We start from the raw sequence: 27,534 nt of genomic DNA on the forward strand, positions 1-27,534 counted from the left end.
ATGTGCCTGCTGATGTCTAATTAATGTACTGTTCCAGATATGGTGGTGATGGGTTCACATATTGATTTCTAAAATGGATGCAACTTGTAATTGAAGGCTCTGAGATGGAGCCGTCCCAAAATATGTGTTTAAAAAAATTCTCAATATCGTATTACAAAATTTAAACTATCAGAATGCATTTTGCATGTTTCCCATACATATTTCATTAATGGTGGTCAATGTTTTTGGAACTTTTAATGTCTGATATCAAGTGATGTTTTTGGAACAGGTAGTAGCTAGTCTTAAGGCTGCACTTTGAAATGCTGTTTAGCTCTATGAAGCAATGGTCTGAGGGCATGACTTGTTAGGAGTGCAGCTCTTATGGGCATTAGAGGGCTTTGGTGTTTCGGCCTACGGGTGTCCTACTAACCTGCACATAATTTTCACACTCCACTGCTTACATCAAAAGGGAATGAACAGAGTTGTCGAAACTTTACTATTGAATCCACATCTTTGTATATCTATGTTATACTTAATTGTGTCATTAATGGTCATTTAGTGTTAGTCTTTTGATAGCGTTTTAGACAGTCTGTTTCTGCCATTGGCAGTTGTATCCATTTTGGAATAAGTTTGTAAATGTTTTGCCAGACTGCATTAGAGTATGATAACATAAGTATAGCCACTAAGTGAGAGTTTCACGAAGGATTAGAGGAAATAGAACACGAAATATACCCCATGAGGGAAATAAGTCCTGTTTCTTCAGTTTCTTTGCTTGCTGACTGTTGGTAGCATACGTTATTAGGAAGTTTCTTCTTCTGAGAGTATTATGCATGGGTTTAGTGAGTTTCATGTTCTTGCGAATAACAGCAGCATACCATGAGGTAGAAAACAAGACAATATGAATTCAGTGTGCAATTTATCAGCTAAAATTTTGGGACATGCATTAGGATGAAAGTGAAGGAACTTGGTATGCCCAGACCTGATGTATACATGAATCAAGAATAAAAACTGTGTAAATCCAGGAAGGTATACATGCAATTTTAACAGAGTAATGTACAACACAGCTGCGGTGTGTGCACTTTATCACTTAAGATGAAGCAGTGGAAAATCCACAATGGAATAATGACAATATTATGAAAAGGCTACTCATCATATAGCGGAGACGCTGAGTTGCATTTAGGTACAAACAAAAAGACTGTCAAACAAGTAAACTTTCAGCCAAAAAGGCCTTCATTAGAATCAGACAAAAAAAAAAAAAAAAAAAAAAAAAACATGCGCCGCACACACACACACACACACACACACACAAACGCATCTCAACATCTCTGACTGTCAAGGCCAGTCAGTGAGCCTCAGCATATAAAGGGAGAAGCATTCTGTATGATGGGGGTGATGAGGAGGCTAGGATGGGGAGGGGGGAGATAGTAGGGTAGGATTGAGGGATGGTAAAGTTCTGCTTGTAGAAGCAATCAGGGATGAGGTGGGGAGAGGATATAGCAGCTAGTTGCAGTTGGAAGGTTAGACAGAGGGCAGGTGGGAGAGGGGTCCTTTATCCATCTATCCCCTTCCCTGTTCCCATTCCATTCCAGCACTACACAGCCATCTATTCCCTCCCACTTCTTGCCCCAGCCTCCTTCTTACTCCCACCACACACTGCTTCTCCCATTGTTCACTACTTTTCGCAGTGTGGCCTCGGCAACCAGAAATTGTGGTCATATGTGAGTGAGCTGATGACAAACACTGTGTGTAAATTACCATGGTGGTTGTTCCGGTTGCTCATGTCAGCCAGTCACAGCGCAAGATCTGTGACGTGGAAACATCACTGTTTTGTCATGTGAACTCATAAACACTGCAGTTTGAGCACACAAAACACTAAACATCTGAAGTTTAGAAATGAAAACACCAAGAACTTTAAGCATTCAGTGCAGGTAACATACACCACATTAAATTTCTGTCCAAAACATGTCTGTTTGTGTGATTTGCTGTGGTAAACTGTCGGGAAATGTGACATTGGGAGATAAATAAGCTACCTATAGATTTTATCTTGGAGTTAGCTTTTGATGTTATGTAGTAGTTTTGCATGAAACAGAAAGAATATGCAGTATGTATACATATATGTTTGGCTAGAGTGTGGTATTGCTCCACCTGGCCCTCCTGAAATCTTCATTGTGGTGACAGACTGATCTGTATCATAGCCCGAGGTTGAAGTTAATTCTGATCGATAAATGTCGCAGCCTTTCCTAGCATGGAAACCACAAACCACACCTGTTCTAAAATGAGAGCCATGGAAATTCTTTGGTATTTCTGGATACAGAATGACCAAAAACATGTTTCCTCTTAATGGATGATGGACCAGGCTGCAACCAGCATATCAAACTGAAAGTGAAATTTTGGCAGTTAGGCTGAGTCAACATAGCAATGTTTCTACTTAAAACTATCTTTTTTCTAGTTGTGTGTGAATGTGGATTGAAACTGCTGATCCAAATGATTCTGTAGATGTGAATCATTGTCAGCTTTTCTGGATGCATGACTTTTCATTGTTCTACAAGCACCAGTGTCAATGAATATATTGCTCATGTATTATGTATTAGTGGTGTTAACTGACATCGACTAATTTTCATAAGTTCTGGTACCTATTTAGGCTACTTATGGTTGTTGAATTCTGCATGTAGTCAGGCTGTATGAAGTCTTTACACTTAGCAGCTCTATCTTTATGACTATGGCAGTAATTATTTGAAATTGTTTCATATTAATATTGACATTTCTGCGTGCCATCATGGTGAAGACTGTCAACATAGACCGTAGCATAACTAATGTAGTTTCTTTGTTGTCAGACACCACTGAACCATCTGATTTCAACTGCTGTACCCATAGAAATACAAAGCACAGGTATAGTGGTGCACAGTGTGCTCTGTCTGCTTCACTCCTCTCTCCTAAAAGTACACTTCCTACACTCCTCTTGCATAAAATGATAAATCCATTCCTGTGTAGTGATACAACTTTCTGTCTCAGTTAATTGGCTATACAGCTTTTCACCTTACGAGCATAGTGTCGAGTGGAAGGGGAAGGGGAAGGGGGAGGGGGGGGGGGCAAGAGAGGGCCCTGCACTTGTCCCTCAGTTCTCCTCGATTGTAGTACAGATTTTTTATTCATTGTAGAATTCACACACACCCCTAGAAGTGATTGGGTGACAGGCAGTTCTCTAGGGTTTATGTCATCCATGAAATCTAGTTCTTGTGGCATGGCATATCTTGAAACTGTGAAAGTGACCATCTCATTTTTTATAAAACCTGATAATTTTAGTGTCTTGCCCCCTCCCCCCGAATAAATTTCTGTGGACATCCATACTTACCAGGCAGATATATGTGGCTTGTTTTGCAGGACGTTTCTGTCTGGAAAGTGTCTAGATGGAGGAATGTTCACAGGAATACAAATCATATACAGTTTATCAGTGAGCATTATCAGCAGGAATGGCAGAACTTAATGAGAGATCAAAGACTGAGATAAACCTGTGGCATTATTTAAATGGCAAAACTAATCTGATGACAAGAAGTTCTATTGCTTATTCTTAACCATGCTATAGTTGTTGTGTGATGTAGTAATCTGGAAATTTTAATAAGAACAGCAAGTGTGATGAAATGGGCACTAAAGATTGATTAGCAGATAAGTTAGTATTTTTTGCTTTATTTAATACTGAGTACAACAGATGCTTCATCTTTTCTGCCGAATGGGCTATACTGGTGTGGCTATTATATTTCCTCTTTACCTTTTCTGTAAGTTGGGAATCTTTCAACTGCTAATAGCCTCCTTGAGGAATCTGTGTGGCTGGGTGGTTCCTTGAGGCAGACATTTTACTCTAAAATTCTTATTTTGTGCTCATTAAATAAGATGAGCATTCCTTGCTATGGCCCAGGTTTCTTGGTTCCTGACACTGAACAAAAATTTGTTGAGTTTGAGAGACATATACACACATTAAAAAAAGTTTTGCATCACCTCAGTTCCGAGAATTCCTGAACCTGTACTGAAAATTGGAATAGGGATCAACATAAATATCATTTCCTCCCTTTAAACCTCACATTTCATGTTGTATCACCATACAGCAAGACCTTCAGAGGTGGTAATCCAGATTGGTGTACACACCGGTACCTCTCATACACATTTGCACTTGCTCTTGCATTGATGCATGCCTGTATTCATCGTGGCATACTATCCACAAGTTCATCAAGGCACTGCTGGTCCAGGTTGTCCCACTCCTCAATTATGATTCCGCGTAGATCCCTCAGAGTGGTTGGTGGGTCACGTTTTCCATAAAAAGCCTTTTCAATGTATCCCAGGCATGTTCAATAGGGTTCATGTCTAGAGAACATGCTGGCCACTCAAGTCAAGCGATGTCGTTATTCTGAAGGAAGTCATTCATAAGATGTGCATGATAGGGGCATGAATTGTCATCCATTAAGATGAATGCCTCACCAGTATGCTGCCGATATGGTTGCACTGTCGGTTGGAGGATGGCATTCATGTATTTTACAGCCATTACCGCGCCTTCCATGACCACCAGCAGCTTACGTCAGCCCCAAATAATGCCACCCCAAAACATCAGGGAACCTCCACCTTGCTGTGCTCACTGGACAGTGTGTCTAAGGCATTCAGCCTGACGGGGTTGCCTCCAAACACATCTCCGACAATTGTCAGGTTGAAGGCATGTGCAACATTCATCAATGAAGAGAATGTGATGCCAATCATGAGCAGTCTATTCAGTATGTTGTTGGGCCTATCTGTACTGCGGTGTATGGTGTCGCGGTTGCAAAGATGGATGTCGTGAGTGAAGTTCTGCCTCATGCAGCCTATTGCACACATTTTGAGTCATAACAAGACATCCTGTGGCTGCACGAACAGCATTATTCAACATGGTGGCATTGCTGTCAGGTTCCTTCGAGCCATAATCCTTAGGCAGCGGTCATCCACTGCAGTAGTAGTTCTTGGGCGGCCTGAGTGAGGCATGTCATCAGCAGTTCCTGTTTCTCTGTATCTCCTCCATGTCTGAAAAACATCACTTTGGTTCACTCCAAGATGCCTGGACACTTCCTTTGTTGAGATCCCTTCTTGGCACAAAATAACAATGCGGACACTATCGAACTGTGGTATTGACCATCTAGGCGTGGTTGAACTACAGACAACACGAGTCATGTACCTCCTTCCTGGTGGAATGACTGGAACTGATCAGCTGTCTAATAGGCACTGCCAATGCATGGTTGTTTACATCTTTGGCCGGGTTTAGTGACATCTCTGAACAGTCAAAGGAACTGTGTCTGTGATACAATATCCACAGTCAACATCTAGCTTTAGGAGTTCTTGGAACCGGGGTGATGCAAATATTTTTTGATGTGTATATATTTACAGTTGTTGAAAGTTTATCACTTAGTTTCCACAAATTACCCACAAAAATTGAAGGGTTGTAATATATCAGATACTTATATACTTATTTTGAGCGAACCACAGTCAGTTTGTAATGCTTTTGTATCAGGATAACATGTTCGTAACTTTCCAGCTGCTGAATGACAGAGTAATAAACAATGAATGTCAGACCCCTAAGGTTTCCAGATATTTCTGCAGTTTACATCTGTTAGTTCTAAGCCAACTTACGTGCTGTTGCTGATATTTGCATTCCAAGGCCTGAAAGACGGGCAACTCTTTCTTTGTATTTGCTGCATACAGTTGTTGCATATTCAAATGGTGTTTTGAGTCTGCCACAACTCTAAAAGAAAAATAATTAATATATTTTAATAACATTTCTAAAAAAGGACAGTAACAGATGTTTATTTAGACAAATTAAGTTCATTGTTTTACATGCAAATAGGTTGCAGCAAGGCGTGGCTGAGTGGTGAAGTGTCATACTACAAATTCAAAGGTCTTGGCTTTGATCCCAAGTCAGTCTTAGGATTTTTATCTGTGATTTACTACTGCCTTCATCATTGACAGTGATTGTTGATGTGAAAAATGCCTAATTTACACTGTGGTTCGTGGTCTATGTAAACTGTAGATCCCCCTTACCTGCCTGAGAAAGTCAGTTCAAAGGTTAGAGGAAGGCAAAGGCATACTATCTCCAATAGGACCATGCCTAGCAAAGCACTGTTGTGTTCAAAACAATCTTCAGATTGATGACAGCTTTGTTTACTTTTCAGGTTGCAGCATGTACTGTATTTGGAAGTGTAGAATTTTTTTGCAAGGAACAAATGCATCTTGGGTATCATGAAATAAAATAATTACAAAGAATCCCTATTTGATGCAGAATGTAAAGGGGCATGCACAGTGACAGAACTGTGTTAATTTTTAATGGCATAACACGGGCAACTATTAAACAGGCTGAACTATGGACCATCCTATAAATCTGAATACTTCCAGCCTGGACCTTTCACTCTGCTACACAGATATGCTTTTGTGAAACTTCTGGATAGATGACAAGTTTGTGCCAGACCAGGACTTGAACTGGGACCTTTGCTTTCACGGGCATTGTTCTTATCAGTGTGCCGTCCAGAAATGGCTCATCACCTGACTTGAAATATTCATATTGGTAAGCTGTTTTCGACAATATCCTTTCTCTGCTTGGCACTAGTCTAGCAAGGTATGGAGGACAGCTCCTGTATAGTTTTGAAAGTAGGTGATAGAGATTGACAAAGTTGAATACTTTGTAGACAGTTGTGAGTCAAGCTGGGACACCTTGCCCACAAAAAGCAGAAACCACTCATGGATCATGGTCCATCAGGAAATTTCATCTCTTATATTGTTCTCATCTATGACTCACTTGGTCCTGTTATAATGCCATGTCATCGTCTTTGATGTTGATTCATCCCAGTGAAAATGGTGTTCATATTTCAATACATATTAAAGCTGCCAGCAAAGTAATACTTTGTCTTTTTCAGATGCCATTGTGTCTGTAAGAAATAGTCCCCTCTATACAACTCTGGCAGTCTCAGCACTGCCTTCATTTTTAGGACCCTGACTGACTAGTAGATTTCCCATGTCATCTAAGACAACCCCTGAAAGCCTGATTCCCATAGCAAATCATAAAAAAACTGTGCCTCTTTTCACAAAATTCTTCTTGGTCTGTAAATCTTCAACTCTCTTCTCCATCTGACCAATGATTTAAAAAGGATGTATGTAAATAATATAAATCGTATTAACTATTTTCTCCATACCACCAAGAGAATATTTTGATCATTCTACCAAAATCAGCAACATCATGGTCAGTCATTGTGTAGCTTGTCAGTCTATTCTCTTCTTTACAGTTTATAGACTTGTGGCTGCCCCAGTGAAAAACTTGTCCTGTGCACTAAGTTATCTTTACTTCAGCGCACTCACTGTACGACTTATGTCAGAATAATGACATCCAAGGTGTCAGCCAAAATGAATGGATACAAATGGAGAGTTTATGCTGCAAACTCTTTCTATGCCTCACAATAGCTGTGACCATGTCTCCCATCAGTCAGCCAGTTTGAATCCTTCCTCCTAGCAAAGGATCTTATTGTAAACAATATGTTAAATCCTAATCTTCATTTCATTATCCATAACTTACTGACTGTCCTTTTCATCATTTTTAACATCTTACATTTCCAGATCTAATACATTAATATCATTTAGTTATTATTTTCAGTTTTTGAACTGCATTCCATTTTTGTCAGTTAGGCTGACAGCGCTGAAATATGGACTATCATCAGCATCTTACTTTTTGACTAGTGAACATGGAGTAATGAACAGAACAGGATATTGTCACAATGGAAACTTGTTTCAAAAATGAGGGATGTTGTACATAGGCAATGTAAGAGATTTCTGGTTGTCAAAAGTGCAAGTAATAGAGCTATGCACACTGATAAAGAAATTTAAATAGTATATGCTTCCTGGTGTAGTTTAAATCCTTGTAATATTCCTGTGCTTCTTGTGGCAGGGATCCACAGTTATGAATTAATATTTCTCCGGATCTGGAGAAACTGGGTCCTTTGACAGTCAGAACAACCTCAAGATCATTCTCAGAGGCTGACTAATTTCTGAGAGATTTTCTTCTTGGTACCTATAAAAACCAACTAGTGCAAGCAACCCATCATTTAAAGTACTTAGGACCACTTGGATGGTTGAGAGATTAAGATTGCACAATAATTTCACGAAGAGAACCATCATTATGGTTAGGCATATTTTGTTTTAAATCATATCATTAGTAAGCTCAGTGTTAGGACACAGAGAACCCTCAAGAATTTTTGACCAGATATTGCATCTAGATTCACTCTAAGGTGTGTAACTGGAAGTTGAATTTAAAGAATGTTTGGACAATAATTCTTTGAAGATGATGTCAGAAATCCAGTGAGAGACACTGGAGTTGTTACATCTATAATAAAATATTTATTTTATAGCTTTGTTTGGATATGAGGTGTGGTGTCACCGCCAGACACCACACTTGCTAGGTGGTAGTTTTAAATCGGCCGTGGTCCATTAGTACATGTCGGACCCGCGTGTCGCCACTGTCAGTGATCGCAGACCGAGCGCCACCACAAGGCAGGTCTCGAGATACGGACTAGCACTCGCCCCAGTTGTACGGAGGACTTTGCTAGCGACTACACGGACGAAGACTCGCTCATTTGCAGAGCAGCTAGTTAGAATAGCCTTCAGCTAAGTCCATGGCTACGACCTAGCAAGGCGCCATTAGCATTACATTGCATTTATCTAGAGAGAGTCTCACTTGTATCATCAAGAACGCTGTATACAAATGATGGCTTGTCGCACAGAGAGTGACAGATGTGGACAGTGATTTCTGTTATGGCAAGATGCATTTGTGAGGAAAATATTGTTATCTGATACTGTCTAATCAAGATGTTTCTGAAATCCCACAACACAACCAGTTCCTGCTGTTAATAACAATGACTCAGGTGAAATTTCTAAAATAGAACCCTAATCTTGCAGGAGAAGTATGGAAACTTTGAGTGAATGTGGATGTTCCCCACGTACACTACTGATGAAAAGGTTTCAGGTCTCCAACTGGGCAGCAGCATTGCTATACTGTGAAATTTCAATGAGTGTCATACTCATAATCTTGTCAACAGGAATGAAGGTTATCTGCTAAGTTTGTTGTGGAAACCTGTGTTGTAACTAGCCGGGTGTCCAGAATTAAAGCAACAAACGGCTGTTTCCCCGTTCTGTGTCTAATTCACGATATAATCATACAAACTGTCAACCAGATGTCCATATGATCGTGTTCTGCATAGAAGATGGTGTTTCGGTCAGTGGACAACCAGGCCAACGATGACATCAGGGCACCTATGAAACAAGGTAGTGTTTGCTGGATAGCCCCACATCCACAGTTGCTGTGCACACAGTCACAGACAATGCAGTATGTCACAGGGAAAATGCCTACCAGACCCTTCTGCGATGGAGGGCCATAGAAAGAGAGAAAGCAGGACAGCCGGAAACTGATGTGGATCAGTGGCTTAATATGAATCATTCCGTTGTTTCTTGGATGTGGCGACAGATTACAGAGACCAAAACTGTATACTGAAGACCAGGGCAGGGCTGACCAAATGTGACGCCAAAAGAGAGGATTGATATTTGGCTGTAAGGGAACAACAGTACTGCTTTAGTACTGCAAGAAGACTGGCATGTGAGCTCGCAGCATCCAATTTACGTGTTGCACTGAGACAAAAGGTGTGCAGAAGACTTCGGTAGACTGGCCTTTATTGTAGGAGACCTGCTTTATGTTAACCTCTTATGCATCTTCACGGAAGGGAAAGTCTAGAGTGGAGTCGTCAACATGCCGCCTAGATGGTTGAACAGTGAGCCAATGTTGTTTTCACACATAAATCCCAATTTAGTCTGAAGAGTGATTCTCAATGGATTCACATCTGTAGGGAATGTGGAACACGATTTTAGGACCTAAACATCATGGAAAGAGACTGATTTTGAGGAGGATCCATAATGGTGTTTGCAGAGATTATGTTTACCACTTGAATCCCTCTTCGTGAAATTGTATGGGTGAATCGGCAAGGCTTAACTGCTGTCAGGTGTCATGACGAGATCTTGGCACCTCATTTGCGATTGTTGCAAGGTGCTGTGGGCCCAGACTTTGTACTGATGGATGATAATGCTCAATCTTACAGGGCATGGGTGGTTGATACTTTCTTAGAAACAGAAGATATTGTACACATGTCATAGCCTGCTCACTCTCCCAATTTGAACCCCCTAGAACGTGTCTGGAATGCACTAGAGAGATGGCAAACACCACATCAGCATCCACCAACCACTCTCCAAGACTGCAAGCAGCTCTGCAGGAAGAATTGGTATTACTGCCTCAACATGAGACTGATGACACCATTTATAGCATTCCTCGTCAGGCCTGTATTGCTGCCAGAGGTGGTCACACCCCATACTGAGCTTATTAACTAGTTGTCAGAATGTGTGTGCAAATCTGTTAAGTTGGAAAAAAAACTAAGAAAATTTTTGTCTACCATTATGAATATTCCAGTTGTTTACATTCTGAGTTCTTTACATTATTTCTACTTTACTATCACCTGTTTATACTGTTTTGTGACAAAATAAAAACAACCTTGCAAAATTTCCAGTTTAATTTTGGACACCAGAGTATGTGCTGAGTGTGTGCATAGCAGCGGATCTTATATAAGGTTGATCAAGGATGCCGATTCAGAGTTACAAATGCCAGATGGGGCGAGGTGGGGGGGGGGGGGTCGACCACCACCACTCTGTAGTATATGTAGTATGTAAAGGCATCCAGAATAGCTCAACACTTTTTCAGAATATGATGAGTATTACACTTGTCAAAACATTGCCGTATTTCAACACTGCCACCTGCTTCAAGACCCGATTTATATCCACCATCATGGAAACTTTTGCCTAAAGAACAAGAGTTTGCCACAGCTGTCGAGGAGGACATTTGACTGGTATCAAATTACATATTTAACCATAGAAATCAATGAGATACAAGTTTTTTCACATTTTAAAGTTCTAAATTTCAAAATTTGCATTCAATGAGCAAAAACATATTTTGTCTCTGTTTTTGCTACACTTCTAAGGTGTTTAAATCTTAATTACCAGTTCATCTGGTTGACAGAGCTGAATACTAGTCTTCATGCATTCAGTGTCCTGTAGACAGTGATTATCCTTGGCTGCTACAAGGCGAAGACCAGTTCCAGGAGCAACACAATTTGAGTGGCAACCACTTGCCGCCACCCACAGGATGCTTCTATCAAAAATCAAATCTTCAGTCTTTCTTCTGTTGGCTTTATAGTGAGGAAGTGTAGGCGTATCTCGAGTATGAACGCGATTTCCACTGGATGTACATATTTCTGGGCCGTTGCTGAATATTGCAGTATCAAAACGGTCACAGATAAACTCCTAAAATGTAAATTTAAAAACTATTAATAATTCTAATGCAATGCACAAAGTATTATTATGTAAAATAATCAAGGAAATATTTTAATAGATGAAGGTCTTGAAAATCTATTTTTTTTCTGTGATACAGTGATTCTAACAGGTAATCAGTAATAACTTTACCTCACATCGCCCACTTATACAGTACGTAGATTTACTGTAACGTGAGCGCCAGCTATGGCAGATTGTGCCATCAGGAAATGTCCAGCCCCTGCTTTTTGAACCACCATTCCTCTTATAACACCAAACAGTACAAGCTTCTTCAGCTGTTAAATGTGCAGAGAACAGTTATCAGTAGTTTTATTTATTCGTTTCAGTTGTTACAAATGTTGGTACATTATGGAATAATGCAATAATTACACTGAAACACACTTCATTTGTTCCTTTGTAGAACAGAAATTTTTACTTTGTGTGATCTAGTTGTTAGATTATAAGCCAGTTTTCCAATATCACAACAGCAACATTGGTTTATAACATGATTTTCTCTCTCTCTCTCTCTCTCTCTCTCTCTCAAAGTGTCAAATTTTCCTTTGTACATGTGAGATAAACAGAGAAAGGTAGTGAAAAGGGGAATCAAAGTCACCTGAAACTAATAAGTGGGGCTGAAGTTTGAATTCATGTATTTTTTCAGAAATGAGTTATGACTGTTATTTTCAGTAAAAATTTTGACTCTAGCAAAGTGGCTAAGTGTGCACTGATCTGTGGATTAAAACTGTGTGCTGGATCAGGACTCAAGTTCGAAACTTTTGCCTTCCATGGACAAATGATCTACCCACTGAGCTGTCCAAGCACAACTTGCACCCCATCCACAAAGCAGATGGGCAGAAGTTCTGAGTTTGGGTCCTAGTCTGGCAAACAGTTTCAATTTGCAAGGAAATGGCTATTATTTAACTGTCAAAAGAGTGGTCCATTTGCATGACCAATGAGAGTAAAACAAAAAAGCAGTGACGGGAATTAAATGTTGCTTTAAATCTTGTGTGAAGTGAGGAATTGTCACAAAATATTAACACGCTTTCATAAAAAATGATTATTTAATAACTATGCATAATCATGTTTTTGTAGTAGAGGAGTGGAGCAATAAGTTAGTGGAAATAAGAGAAAACAGAGCGAGCTCATAAGAAACACACTTGGTATCACAGATATGTACCAGAAAAGGAGAAAGTGCAGGTGGAATAGTTATCATGTGTGTAGGAGAAAATGTAAGAGAAGACAGAGAAAAATCATTCCAAACAAATGGTATGTCATAGAAGATATGTCAAAACATCTGAGACATAACAGACAGAGCGAAAAAGTAAGGTCCTTTTTTTCTGATGATAGTGGCAGGGAACTGAACATCAGTGAAGAGAAAAATAGTGCAGTTCCTTTAGAAATTGATGGCAGAAAGCTGGAAATAAACATGTTCATAACAAAATCAGATAGAAACACAGATGACTGATTTCCATGGAAGAATCGGTAAGAGGAAATTCGTGGAATCCAAACATTAATTCACAGGTTTAGAGGTAGTAGTAAGGTAGGTGAGGTACCAAAGTAATTAGAATTCCTTTCCCACAAGAATGTTATTCTGTTCATTTATATAAATGCTATTTCCACCTACTACTGATATTTGAGACATTTTGATTTTATGTCTTTCATATCGTAAATTTGCTTTTAGTTTACTTCTGTTAGTAATTAAGGCAATATAAATTATGAATCCAGAATCTTAATAACTGCATTAGTTCATTATTTATACAATACAGTTAAGAATAACTAATAGTAAACTGTATACGAGGTGTGATTAGAAAGTTTTAAGACTGGGCTTGTAATTGTACAATGGTGCTACTTACATGCTACTGTGATGCATCCCTTCAAAATAATCCCCTTCTGACTGAACACACTGACTCCAATGGTGTTTCCACTTTTGGAAATATTCCTGGAAATTTTTTTCCTGAAGTGTATTAAGGACGCTCTCCGTATTTGCCTGGATATCTTCAATTGAGTCAAATTGCTTCCCCTTAAGTGAAAATTTCAGTTTAAGAAACAGGTAGAAGTCCACAGGGGCCAAATCAGGGGGATATGGTGGTTGTGGAAGCACAGGAATTTTGAATTTGGTCAAAAATCCAACAATGGAGAAGGCACAATGAGCCGGAGCATTGTCATGATGTAGCACCCAGCTCCTTTCTTTCCAGAATGCAGGCCTTTTCTTCCGCACCTTTTCGTGCAACCGCTCAAGGACACATTTGTAGTAATTGTCTGTCCTCCACGGGTAAACTCATCATGCACAATACGGGTAGAATCGAAAATAGTCACCAACATTGTCTTCATCTTTAGCCGACTTTGCCATGCTTTTTTCGTCCGTGGTGACCTGGAGTCTTCCACTGCAAAGAACTGCGAACTTTGGTTTCAGGATCAATCAATTTACCCATGATTCGTCACCTGTAATTACCCTATTTAACAAATCTGGGTCATTTTTAGTTTGATTAATCAGTTCTTGGCACAAGTCGCTATTGTCTCTGGTCACTTGACAACACTTTTGGAATGAATTTTGCGGACACTCGACGTATATTCAGATCTTCAGTTAAAATTGACTGAACTGCATAGAAACTTAAATTAAGTTCATCAGTCATCTCCCTAATTGTAAGTCTAAGATCAGAGCGCACTAAGTCACAAACTTTCACAACATTTTCATTCATTTTTGAGGTGGAAGGTTGGCTGGCTGGACCATGGTTCATCTTCAAATGATTCGTGGCCATTTTTAAATCTGTTGAACCAGACAGAAACATTTAACTGGCTCATACAATTATCTCCGAAAGCTGTTTTTAATAGTTCGTGAGTCTCAGAAGCCGATTTCCCAGTTTTAAAACAAAATTTCACTCAAACTCGTTGCTTTGTTTTTAAATCCATTTTCACGCAGACAGAATCCGGCAACAAGCCCTAACAGACCCGCATTCAACCAGCTGCCACAACGAATTGAGTAAAGGAAATGCAGTTTCCTGTCAGATGGCGTTCAAGGGCAAGGCAATGACTCACTCCCCACCCTCTGTGTACTCGCCCACCAAACCACTAAGCAGTAGTGGAGCCATTCTTAAAACTTTCCAATCAATTTCATAGGTTCTCTCCAGTTTGCTTCCTCTTTTTGACATTGCTTACTCACCCCCATCCCAATATTTTTTTTTCTGTTTTTCCTATTGGCAACATAAATTGTCAAAGTTCCTTCTCTCTCTCTCTCTCTCTCTCTCTCTCTCTCTCTCAAACACACACACACACACACACACACACACACACACACACACACACACACACACACACGTCACTGAATGTTCTTTGATGGCAAATCATTCTTTTTTATTTTGAAAACAGTCTGAAGTGTGATATATAATAATCTTAATATGGTAATAAATCTATAACACTAACGATCGGAGCTCATTCTCTGGAATCCTGTTCCAAGTAATTCATTGTCGATTTCCTTTGCTCGTTGACATATTTGAGAAGCGAAGTCTCTAATAGTAGTACGCTGTACATTGGCACATTGGACAGCTCTGCAAGTTTTGAATCTTCTGTCATTTCCTCGACAGTTTATGCCACCATTTTCTGGCCTGAAAAAAAGCATTTGGTAGCATTTTAACATAGGCTGTATTATCTAAAAGATAGAAGAAATAAAAAATCTTTTTGAAATTAAAAAAATTTACAATGTTAAATATTCTTTGTTACCACTTGTAGGTTTTACCGTGAACTCCTGGGCACCAGAAGCAAATGCAAACAATCTTGTTGTTCAGTTTTATCATGTTGCAAGTCAAATGACGATATGTATCTTGCATGAAATGAAGAGAAACTCTCAGTAGATATATTGCTATTGAAGGGAGCAGTGCTGTTGTTTCTGTCTAGTCATGGCTACAAGAGGTTGTGTTATTTCTCCAAACAGCTTTTGTTATATTTGTGGTGAATACACTATTGAAAGCCAACAGAGAAACATAAGTGACTTTATGAGGAAAGTTTATTTTGCTTACTTTAAATCAAAACTTGGTGATCAAGATAAACCATGGTCCCCGCATAAGATGTGTAGAAGATGTGAAGATCTTCGTTTATGGTTTAAGGGTAAGAAAAATGCATTTAGATTTGGAATTCCTATGATATGGCGTGAGCAGAAAAATCATACCACTGATTGCTATTTCTGTCCAGTTGACATAAAGGGATTCAATTCAAAAAACAAAAGAAGCATAAGTTATCCTAACCTTGACTCAGCTATACGTCCAGTGCCCCATAGCTCTGAAATACCTATCCCACAGCCACCTTCCAGTTTGGATGAATACCTGAGTGAGTTGGAGGACGAAGTTACATTACCTCCTCAGGGTGAATCAAGCTCAGATTTTTCTTCAGACGAAGATGAAAGAGCTCAACTATTTTCTCGAAGTGATCTAGTAAGAGATTTAGGCCTTTCAAAAGATGCAGCCAAACTGTTAGGTTCCAGATTAAAAAATAAAAACCTTTTATCATCTGGCACCTTATTTTCATGATACAGACACCGAGAAAAAGAATTTACCCAGTTTTCCTCAAAAGAAGGAAGTTTAGTTTTTTGCAGTGATGTGGAAGGATTCATGCATTGCTTTGATATGCAGTATGACTCATCTGAATGGCACCTATTTATTGTTTCATCCAAAACTCATCTTAAAGTAGTATTATTGCACAATGGAAATAAATTTGCATCTCTTCCAATGGGACATTCTGTGCATATGGACGAAAACTATAACAATTTGGCCATTATCCTGGAAAAAATCAAATATCAGGACCATCAGTGGATGGTTTGTGGGGACTACAGAATACTCACGATGCTTTTGGGTCAGCAGTCAGGCTATACTAAATACCCATGCTTATTATGCTTGTTGAATGTTAGAGCCAGAGAAAATCACTGGACTAAAAGCGATTGGCCACCCCGAGAAACTTTAAAACCTGGAGAAAAAAATGTTATCAATATTACTTTGGTACCACGAGAAAAGGTTTTGTTGCCCTCTGTCCATATCAAATTGAGGTTGATGAAAAATTTGTAAATTCACTGCAAAAGGATGGGGACTGTTTTAAATATCTATGTACAAAATTCTTGAAGCTGTCAGAAGCAAAGTTGAAAGAGGGAGTTTTCACTGGCCCCGACATAAGAAAACATTTAACCGACACCCTCTTTGTGGAAAATATGAATGAGAAGGAAAAAGAAGCTTGGGTATCGTTTAAGGATGTAGTGAAAAAGTTTTTGGGAAATACTAAGGATCCTGACTACAAAACCATTGTTCAGCAGATGCTAGCAGCTTACGAAGCTCGAGGCTGCAAGATGAGCTTGAAGGTCCATTTTTTACATTCCCATATAGACAGTTTTCCTGAAAACCTGGGAGCTTACAGTGAAGAACAGGAGGAGCAGTTTCACCAGGATGTCTGTGATATCAAGAGACAGTACCAAGGAAGACGGGATGTCACTATGCTTGCTGACTTCTGTTGGATGCCTAAGCGAGAAATTAAAGGTGGAAATTGGAAAAGGACTAGGCGAAGTAGCAAGGAAAAGAAGAAAAGGTTTCATAAAAAACATGAATAAGTATAATATTGTTACTATATGTCTCAAAATAATGTTTCATTGGTTGTAAAAAAACATTATGTTTGATAATTTTGAATAAATGAGTGCTTTTACCAATTTTTTGTGTTTGAATTTGCAAAAAACCTTATGTGACGGGAAAAAATGGACATCACTTCTGAAATCAGCGCATTCTACAACAAAAAATTCATTAAAAATATCTCAAGCAGCTGAGAAAATTTTTTTTGCTGACCTGTGTTATTGTCAAACAAATAGTTATAAATTTTGTATGAATAATCTGAGTAAGGGTGATAAAACAACATTTCTTGCTATGTACACAAATGATTATTGGCAGCATTAGGAAGTTGCACTAATTTCCCGTCAGTCCATATGTTTACTTAATGGAGTTTAGTAAATTAATATATGTAAGATTGTCTTTGACTAACATATGGCTGCAGTGCCAACATGAATAAAGTCGTCAGGCTGACTAATTTTTCTGCAGTTCCCTTGTGGTGTACAAAATAGAAAAAGCCAGTTATTTTGCTCTGTTTGAAATTTAATAAAGTGATGTGAGGTTGCTAATCAACTAAGAGTCTGTGTTGCATATGTTTAAAATGTATAAATCTTGTAATATGCCTAATCTCATGAGTCCAATTGTAAGTTGGTGTACTGAGTAAGGCAGTGGGCCACATGACTAAGTTTTTGAATTGGCAGGCAGAACTAAATACAGGGTCTTTTTTGTATTCACCTCTTGCTCAATGAGGCTGGTTTTGGTAAGGTTTGTGCAGACAGAGAGCTGCTTGGGCTTAAGTATTATTCAGGACTTAGAAATATTTTGATGTGAAGCAGTTCATGACTTAGAAATATTTCAGTATATACCAGTTTAGGACTTAGAAATGCAAGGATAAGTCAATTATTATCTGCAATTTAGTTATATTTTTGTTTATTATGGTAGTACTGTCATTTTACATTGATGACACTTGCTTTGTTTATTTGTTGTTATATCTTCGCAATTTTCAAGTTGCTAGGTTAGTTTCATTATCGCTGCTATGCTGTTAATCATGGCTGCTCTGCTGTCTATTTGCACCAACGAAGAGCAACAATCAGTGATCCGTTTTTTGTAGTCAGAAGGCGTATCAGAGGCCAAAATACATCAAATACTTTTGGTACAGTATGGGAACATTGTTTTGCCACAACAGAGTGTCTATGAATGCATTGAAAAATTCCGAAATGGTCGCACAAGTGTTATGCACGATGTAGGAGCTGGACGACTGTTTACCGCCACAAATGAGGAAACCATTGAGTGTTCATGTGAAATGATTCTCTTAGACAGATGATTAACTATTGATGAAGTGGTACATCACCTGCAAATTAGTCACAGTTCTGCCTACGAAATTATCCACAATAGACTTGGGTTTCATAAAGTTTGTGCAAGATGGGTCCCAAAACAGTTCACACAGTTGCATAAACAAACACGCTTGGACATCAGCAAAAAACATTTAAATCGCTATGGTAACAAAGGCGATAACTTCTTAGACAGGATCATTACTGATGACGAAACATGGATCCATCATTATGAGCCAGAGAGTAAATGGCAGAGTATGGAATGGAAAAATCCAAATTCGCCATGTAAGAAAATGTTGAAGACCCAATCATCCACAGGAAAACTGATGCTTACGGTTTTTTTGGGATGCACAAGGTCCAGAACTGGAACATTATGGGGAAAGGGGCACAACAATAATCAGTGTACGTTACAGTGAGATGCTTACTACCAGGCTAAAGCCTGCAATTCGAAGCAAACGCTGAGGATTGCTGTCAAAATGTGGTGTGTTGTTGCACGACAATGCCCGTCCGCATACTGCTGCCCACACTGCCGAAATGCTCCAGAAACTAAAATCTGAAGTACTGAATCATCCTCCATGAAGTCCCGATCTTGTTCCTTCTATCACCCGTTTGGCCCACTCAAACAGGCATTAAGGGGCCCTTGCCTCGGATGAAGCAGTGAAAGAAGTGGTGCATTCCTGGCTCGCAGCTCAACCGAGAACCTTCTTTTATGAGGGCACCAGGAAGCTTGTACAACAATGGACCAAGTGCATTGAAATGCAAGGACACTATTTTGAAAAATAATGATCTTGTAAGTTTCCTATTTGATTACAGTACAATTTTATAACTACTTTGCAGGTAATGATTGACTTACCCTCGTATTTTGGAACTCTGAGTGCTAGTAGACATTGAATATTTCAACCATGGTGAATTTGACACTGCATAATGACTTTTATGTACTTGCTGAACTTCAAGATTTCTTTCCAGTTTAAGTGATTTGTTGCACGGCCCAATACTGAGGTTCAGTTTCGTTACTGCCTATGAATGCTCTGCTTGCACTGCAAAATTAAACATTTTGGTTTCTTGTATCTATACTGTGTTCAATAACCATATGTGTGAGGCCACTGTACAAATAAATTTGTGTGTGAGTTTAATAAACAAAACAAAGATTAATCCTTTGGTTTTAGCCCACATTATTATCCTATGGGATCATATTCTTAATTTTTCTTGTCATAACTTGTTTTTGATTTAATTTATTATTTAACTGTTTTGTCATTGCTAAATTAAGGTGCCTCCTCATAAATGTTCCATACTTCCCTAAGGACTTGAAGCAACAGTGTATGACAAAACCCCTTTTGATCAGTTGAGACATATTCAAATCTAAAGTGGTGTACTCATCATCTGGTGATTAGGTTGCAACAAATTGACGCCTGCTGGCAATTAATTTCTCACTATTGTTGCCGAGCCCAGTGAAGTTGCAGTTGTTTGGTCTGGCCCAGGATTAATCAGTTGTAGCTAGTGAAGCTGCAGTCCTTGTCTTGGAAATCAACAATCAGTTAAAATGGTCTTAGAAATGTTGTCATTAAAATGGATATATTACAGAGTAAAAGTAATGCATCCCAAGATTATAGAAGGAAAAATGGAAATGTCTCTATCATCATGTAGAAAGATCAATTTTCTCACTGTGGCTGCTAGCTTGGGACATTGAAAGTAGATTTAGTATATTTACCCAGACTTGTGAAATTTATTAGAACTGAAACAGATATCACAACAAACACTCAGTTTTAAAATGTAGGACTTAAAAGATAATTGTGGATGACACGATCAACAAAAGTGCTCCACTCTTCTAATACATATAAAAAAGTGCAATAACTGTGTAACAAATGTTTGTGTTGGCTTGAACTTTCTGCATGTGCAGTTAAAATCAGACAATGGAAACTCCAGGCGGGAATATGAACAATATAGGAAAAGACAGATTGCTGCTTACTGTAAAGAAGACATGTCAAGTTGCAGACAAGCACAGTTAATTACAGTAAGTAGCAATCTGCCTTTTCCCACGTTGTATGCGCAGTTAGTGACTAGGCATCTTTCCTGATGGTAAAATTTGCAGTAGTATAGTCTTCTTTCAAAACAAAGACAAGTAGGCATTTTTTTGTTTTCCCTTGTTTTCACATTAGGTGGGTCTCCTTCACACTGGGTCTTGAGTTCTGTAATCCTTTCCCAGCCTACTTCTCTTTACACCCCGTAGAAGGAACTAATAGTTTCAAGAGCCTTCACACTGAAATGTGTATATTGCCAGTACTGGAATTTTGCTTTCTGAATATAAGCGCTGGCCACTCATTGTGTCTCAGTGTAATTTTGCTAATATGCAGCTACAGAACGTTGTCACCTACTGCAAGTTTTTTAAAGTACTATGATACCTTATTATGAACAACAAATTGCCCAAAAACAACTATTTACTATGTGCACATAAAAAAGAAGCTAAACATTGTAGCTCATATTCTGAATTTGTGTTTTTCAAGGACTGTGTGAGAAAAAGCACCATTCTCTGAACAGTGTGGCTGAACTTGTGCTCACTGATAGCCTTGAGTGGGACAGATTAAGTGAATTTGCAAGATATGTTAATCCATGGTTGGAGAGAACGAGACAGCAGGGGATGAATGTGGGAATGGAGTGCCAGAAGTGTGCCTAGTGTTCACAAGAAGCCTATTTATTTAACTAATATGGTGGTAGTGTGGAGAAGGAGTGGGTGGCAGGAGGAAGTTAAAGAAATCTAGGAAGCTGTGGAGGGAGGAGGCAAATGTAGGAGTAGAATCAATCTGCAAAATGTGAAGTATGTCTGTCTATTTTTCCAAAGGTCCTGTGTTGGCCTTGGAACAACTTCAGTCCCAACATCCTCTATACTATGTGTTTAGTATTTCTGTTTTTTAAATCATGCGCATGGTGGTGTGGAACTCAGTAGAACTCAAGCCAATATGTTAACTTTTATTACATAGTAAGAATGAAAATTATGAAATACACACAGCTTTTGTGTACTAGCTGATTGCACACATATACTAACAATAAACAGCATTTCAGTTCCAAATATGATTAAACAAGATATAAAAGGAAAATGGAAACAACTGTTAAATGTATTATGTACCAATAATTGTATTTAATGTTGAATAAGAATGTGACTGAGGTAACTTGAGAAGTGATTGATGCTTTAGCTATTTGTAGTCCTTTGTGCCCTGAACCTTAGCAGTACCCTGTGGATGTTTGATTGGCAATGTTATTTATAGTTCTCTAGGAATCAAGATTTCTTAATGCATAGAGTAGATACTCGTCTACAATGATGTTGCTTCTAACATGACAGTTTAGAGAACATTGTGGTACTGTACTGACTCCACATTCACATCTGACTGATACTATTTTCCCAGTTTTATGCACGTAGAGAGGGTATGAACTGTCTCATTTTGGAATGGATTGTGCCTTTACTTGGATTCATCTATTATAGTTCCTTTCTTTTGCAGATGTCTGGTGAACAATTTGTAAACCAAACAGTCTGTGTCTTTAACGTGCTAGCACCTTTGCCATGTATTGGTTTCCCAAGGCTTTAATTGAGCCTTGATTGTGTCTTGGTCCCCAGTGAACTCTGTCACTTCAGTGCACCTTTCCATAACCAATAGCATGTAACTCTCCATCTGATAGTTATACCAGGTGGACACATTCTCAGAATTATCAAAGAAAGGTATTACTGATGTACTAAATGCTTCTGTTGATTTTATAAGTACACTTTCCTGCATGCATCTTCTGTGTGCTTTTGCATATTGGTGGTACAACCACTGGGTGGACACACTTGCTGAGAATCCGACAATGGCAAGACAGATGGTAATATGATATAGCCTCTCTGCTGACAGTGGTAATTTATAAGTCACATTTCCATCTCAAGCTAGCTTATGCATATTTTGTAACTTTTGTCAGAGATGTAAAATTTTCTTTTTTCGTATAACTACAATCCTAAACACCTACAGCTCTGATTCCTACAATTAGGATGTTGTCCTAATTTGTGGATACGATTTCTAGTTAAGACACAATTTACCTTTCAGTTCCAAAATAGTTGTCTTGTGAGCAGCTACTGTATAAAAAAGGTTGTTGCTTTTACATGCAGATTTGCCCTTTATCTTCTGAGACAACAAATAGGGTGTTAGCTGTGTATTTAACGATACCGTCTACATTATCTGCTCACTCCAGCTCGTTTAGCAAGGGTTCGATGGATAAATCACAAAACCTTGGTAACGTGCTTGATTGTCTTCAACAGTGCATCTTGCCACTCAGCAGTTTTTTCACTACAGGAATCCATCAGATTATTATAAAGGCATATTAGAGTTTGGTGATCTATTAGCCAGTTTAGAATCACATACTGCTAAATGTCTACAATGCACCTATGGTGTCCATCATTGCTTGATGTACAGGACCGTCTTGGAAAAGACACAGCAGTACATAATCAAGGGGGAGGACTCTCGAACCCTGATGGAGACAGTACACGAGAACTCTGGGAATGCATTTGTGTAAATCGAATGACTGAGTTTGGCACAGTGATATTGTCGCATAACTACATAGTTGAGATGGCCGACATGGCCAAATTACATGACCTGCTGAAGATTAAATTATTTCTTCCCATGGTCGTAAATGTAGAGATATTCAACCCCCCCCCCAACAATGCCACAACTGCTAGCACTTTGCACATGCGGGTATTCGAAGTGGTGTCGCTCCCCGGTGCCGCAAATGTGCTGGTGGTCACACAACTCAACATTGCCAACTCCTGTACACAGTACCACACAAATGCGCCAACTGTGTTGCAGCCCATCTGGCCAACTACAGGGGATGCATTGCATACAAGGAGGTCTGAAGTGCAAAATTGCTAAACATGTAAAAGGTATGGCCATCACAGTTCTGAAACTGCCCCCATTCCCAGTAAGGAGTGGAATATCCTGTGCTGGAGTGGCAGCTGGCACCCCCAGCAGCGCAGGGCAGTCAAAAGAACCTCAGAGTCATGCACAACAAAAAGACATACAATACCCAACACCACACCCACATCAGCTAAACCACAAAATGCAAATAACACCCCTACCCTATATCCTGAGACCACAGACTTCAGCCCAAGACAAACCACAGAAGATGCACCTACATAGGGGCAGCCACAACGTGAGGAGGAGGAGGAGGAGGAGGAAGAGAAATGACCAGAGCAGGGGAACGTGACCACACCACAAGAACACAGACAACAGGACACCAATGGGCACATACACAATTCGGACACCAACACGATAGCCCGAACAACTCACCACAGAAGCCACACAGGTGTCCCAGCTATGACTCAGACAGCTGACACACAAGCCAGTCCACAGCAAATGCCAACACAAGTACCAGTGGCTGCCAACACAACCAATAACCCACACGCTGACACTCCCAAAATTAACTCAACACTCTGAAGAATAATGGAGACATTATTTCCCAGGCTCATGACCACCGAAGTAGTCATGAAGATTATGGGGTGTGTCTCACAACTCTTCTCACAGTTCATGTCGGGCTCGCTCAACTGGACTAGCAGACAAACTATTATCAGACTACTGTTTACACCAATACATGGATAACACGCCACACCAACCCTGAAACACAGTCACCAACACAAACTCAGATCCTGTTTTGGAATGCCAAACGGGATTGCAAACAAAAGAACCGAAATGGTTGTGTTCGTGGAGCAAAAGGGTATCCGAATCATCCTAATCAACAAAGCAGTGCTTACGCCTCACAAACAACTAAACATCTCATGTTATTGCATTTATCGTACCGACTGTGCAGATGGCAGGAAGGGGGGTGGTACAGCCATCATTGTACACAAAGACGTAGAGCTCATGAACATCGAGCTCCCTGCACTTGAGAAACTAAAGGCTATGGCTGTCAGGGTTAAGTTCAACAGAGCCAACACCACACTGGTATCACTGTACAACCCTCCTAAAAACATAGTAACTCAACATATCAGCACAGTTATCAACATAGCACCGCAGGTTATCACTGCTGGAGATCTAAACACGAAACACCCTGACTGGAATTCATGAATACATACCTCCAACAGCTAGAAACTATACAATCATGCAGTAGGCCAAAACTACATTATATTTGGGCCAGATGTCACCATGTATGTGCTAGCACAGGTCCTCAGGCCAGACATGTCAGACATAGCCCTCATCGAGGACATCACATGCACACTCAACCTGGAAAATGATCTGGACTCAGACCACATGCCTGTAATACTAAACACAGAAACAACACTGCAGGATGCAGAACCACGCAGAATACTGAACTACAAGTTCGCGAATTGGACCCTTTTCAAAGAAATGTTTGATAGTCATAGTCCAGACACCCACAAAATTAACAACATCCAACAAATTGATGAGGTGGGGGAGGCTCTTACTACTGGCATCCGAGGCACAGTGACTGATACCATTTCACATACAACAGCACTCGACAGCTCTGCCCCAGGAAATCCTGGGCCTTAGCTCATTGAGGAACCACCTCAAGAAATATTGGCAGCGTACCAGGTTCCCATTCTGCACACTGCATGTCAACAGACTCCAGGATATACTACGAGAGAAATACAAACATTTTGAAATGAGCAATGGGGCCAGAAACTCTTGTCCTGCCATGTGGAAGCTAGCCAGTCACATCATCAGGGAGAAACATTACATTCCCACTCTACAAGGACTAGATGGCCTAGCTTACTCCACGAAGGAGAAGGCAGAGCTTATGGCCACAACACTTGCAGCATCTTTCGTGCCGAATCTGGCTCCTTCAGATAGAGTATTCACACTTGAAATGGAACAGGAGGTTACATGACTTGTAGCTCAGCCCACTTGCAATGAAATCAGCTATCAGGTGTACCAACGTTATGAAAGCCCCTGGACCCAGTGGCATTCAAAACCATGTCTTCCAGTAGTTCACAGATAGAGCCGTAGAATACCTTGCACACGTAATGAATGCCATATTTGAACAGCAACACTTCTCTGACTTTTGGAAGATGGCCAAGCTCCTGATTTTCAGAAAGCCAGAGAAAGATCACTCCATCCCACAAAATTACTGACCCATCAGTCTGCTGTGCTCGTTCAGCAAGATTGTTGAGAAGTTAATAATAAAACGCATCACTAGGCACCGCATCACCAATGTCACCCTAAGACTGGAGCAGTTTGGCTTTAGGCATCCCCCTCAACAACACAACTACTCCTCTGTGTAGTCAAACATACAACACACAGGTAAAACACGAACAAAGTCACAGGGGCTGTGATCCAGAACATCAAAAAAGCTTTTGACTGTCTCTGGCACAGCAGCCTTATACGCAAACTAAGTGATGCTGGTGTCCCCAACAGACTTGTACGTCTCATACAATCCTATTATCCAAGCTGCAGTACCCCAGAGAAGCATCTTGGGCCCATCTTGATGAACCTCTACATTAATGACTTTCCAGCAACACAAAACACGATGTTAGCCATGTACGTGGATGACACAGCCATGCCTGTGCACGACTGGAAACCGTTGAACATAAATTCACAGGTACAGACAGCTCTCAGAATTGCCAAGCCTTGTTTTGAATGATGGCATATTAAAGTAAACATCGACAAGTGCGAAGCAGTTCTGATCACACACAGAGCGAAGCTACTTCACAAACATCAACACAGTCTACAGGTAATACTACATGCATGCCCAATACGTTTCAGAGATTAAGTCAGATATCTCAGTGTCTGGCTGGACTGGGAACTTACATGTGGGGGACCACACTGAATACTTTGCCAACAGAGCACAAGCGAGACTCAAACAATTCTACCCAGTGCTCAAAAGGGAACTGCCCTAATAGGAGGGTGTTGAAGTCCATATACACGACACTGATTAGACCTCTGATTATGTATGCAGCTCCCATTTGGGGATAAGCAGCTCCTACACACCTGTAAATCATACAGAACAAAGTGCTACGCATCATTAGCAATGCTACACACGCACCATGGCTCTTCAAAATGAATACTGCCTTGAAACCCTCAAGAAGGTATTCAAAAGACACACCACATGACTATACAGGAACTCGAGACACTCGAACAATCCTTTCATCCTCCCTCTGGGAAACTATGATCACAACCATAGATGGAAGCATAAGTGGCCAAAGATGCTACTAGCTAGGGCATAACCACCTATGGCGAGCTAACATACACCCACAAGCGACAACCCCAGCAAGCCCCTACAAATCAGCAACATTGACTGGATATGCCAGCTGCTATTAAAGCTGACCAACAGGCTACAGCAGGGAAACCGACAAGCTCGCACACTAACTCGCAAACAAACTGCCAACAGTACCCTATGCTGTGAATTGGATACATGACCTATCGGACACAAAATGATGGTGAACCTAACTGCTACAGGTTTGTTGATGCTGACTGAGAAGCCAACACTGACAGCCAGCAACAGCCACTGAGTAACACCACCGCACAACATCAAATGTATCGACCTGCATGATACCCACTACTAACAAAGCCTACCCTTGCATGACCTGGTGCAGGCAGTGAGAAAACCATTTCTGCTCTTACAAGCCAAGAAGAAGTTTCTTCCCTTGGTTCTTGCCTTGGCACTTTTTTCCCTGTCCCCTTCAAACCACTACCATTCATTCAACTTTTGACCCAATTTATCTCCAGATGAGCACATATTAATGGTTAACCTTAACCAAATGTACGCAAACATCACAGTACCCAAACCCTGTGAGACCTCACTTTAGTGAGAACTAAACCTTATGCAGAGATGGCAGTAGACCTTTTGTGTTGGCCATCATGCCGGTGTGGGTGTTAGGGGCTCCACCTCTTTTAAAAAAAAATAAAAACAAAAAATATACCTACCAACAGCTGCCTGTAACTCCATGATGACCAAATGCTTGTTACATAAATATGTCACTTCAGCACCACGATCACAACCTTAGAGTCAACCAGCTTCTGGATCACTATAGCTGTAGCTGGGAATTAAGGTATTAATGTCATTTCTAGTGTAAGGATTGTAGTGTTTTGAGAACTTCCACGTAAATTCTAGAACCCCTCAACCTTCCACCGTCTCGAACACACGAAATTTTAGATGTGAGTGGGGGAAGGAACCCTATCTACTGTGCGTCACCTGTCTGTGTGTGCAGATCCAAAGTTTATCATGAAAAGACGGTAGACACGGCGGTCGAACAGCACCAACAAGTACTTATTGGTCGCACAATGGAA

General features: G+C 40.1%; 1 protein-coding gene across 1 annotated transcript in view; it reads right to left on the reverse strand.

Moving 5' to 3' along the window:
• The window catches only part of LOC126474975 (A disintegrin and metalloproteinase with thrombospondin motifs adt-1-like), a 151,848-nt gene that overhangs the window by 48,344 nt on the left and 75,970 nt on the right, over window positions 1–27,534 (reverse strand). The window contains exons 10-13 of the mRNA XM_050102498.1: window positions 14,797–14,978; window positions 11,530–11,672; window positions 11,068–11,370; window positions 5,623–5,734 (exon numbers count right to left, since the gene is read on the reverse strand). Coding sequence (XP_049958455.1) covers window positions 5,623–5,734; window positions 11,068–11,370; window positions 11,530–11,672; window positions 14,797–14,978 — 740 coding nt within the window. The remainder of the gene's footprint in view (window positions 1–5,622; window positions 5,735–11,067; window positions 11,371–11,529; window positions 11,673–14,796; window positions 14,979–27,534) is intronic.

This window comes from Schistocerca serialis, chromosome 4 (genome assembly GCF_023864345.2).
Source record: "Schistocerca serialis cubense isolate TAMUIC-IGC-003099 chromosome 4, iqSchSeri2.2, whole genome shotgun sequence".
Taxonomy (NCBI): domain Eukaryota; kingdom Metazoa; phylum Arthropoda; class Insecta; order Orthoptera; family Acrididae; genus Schistocerca; species Schistocerca serialis.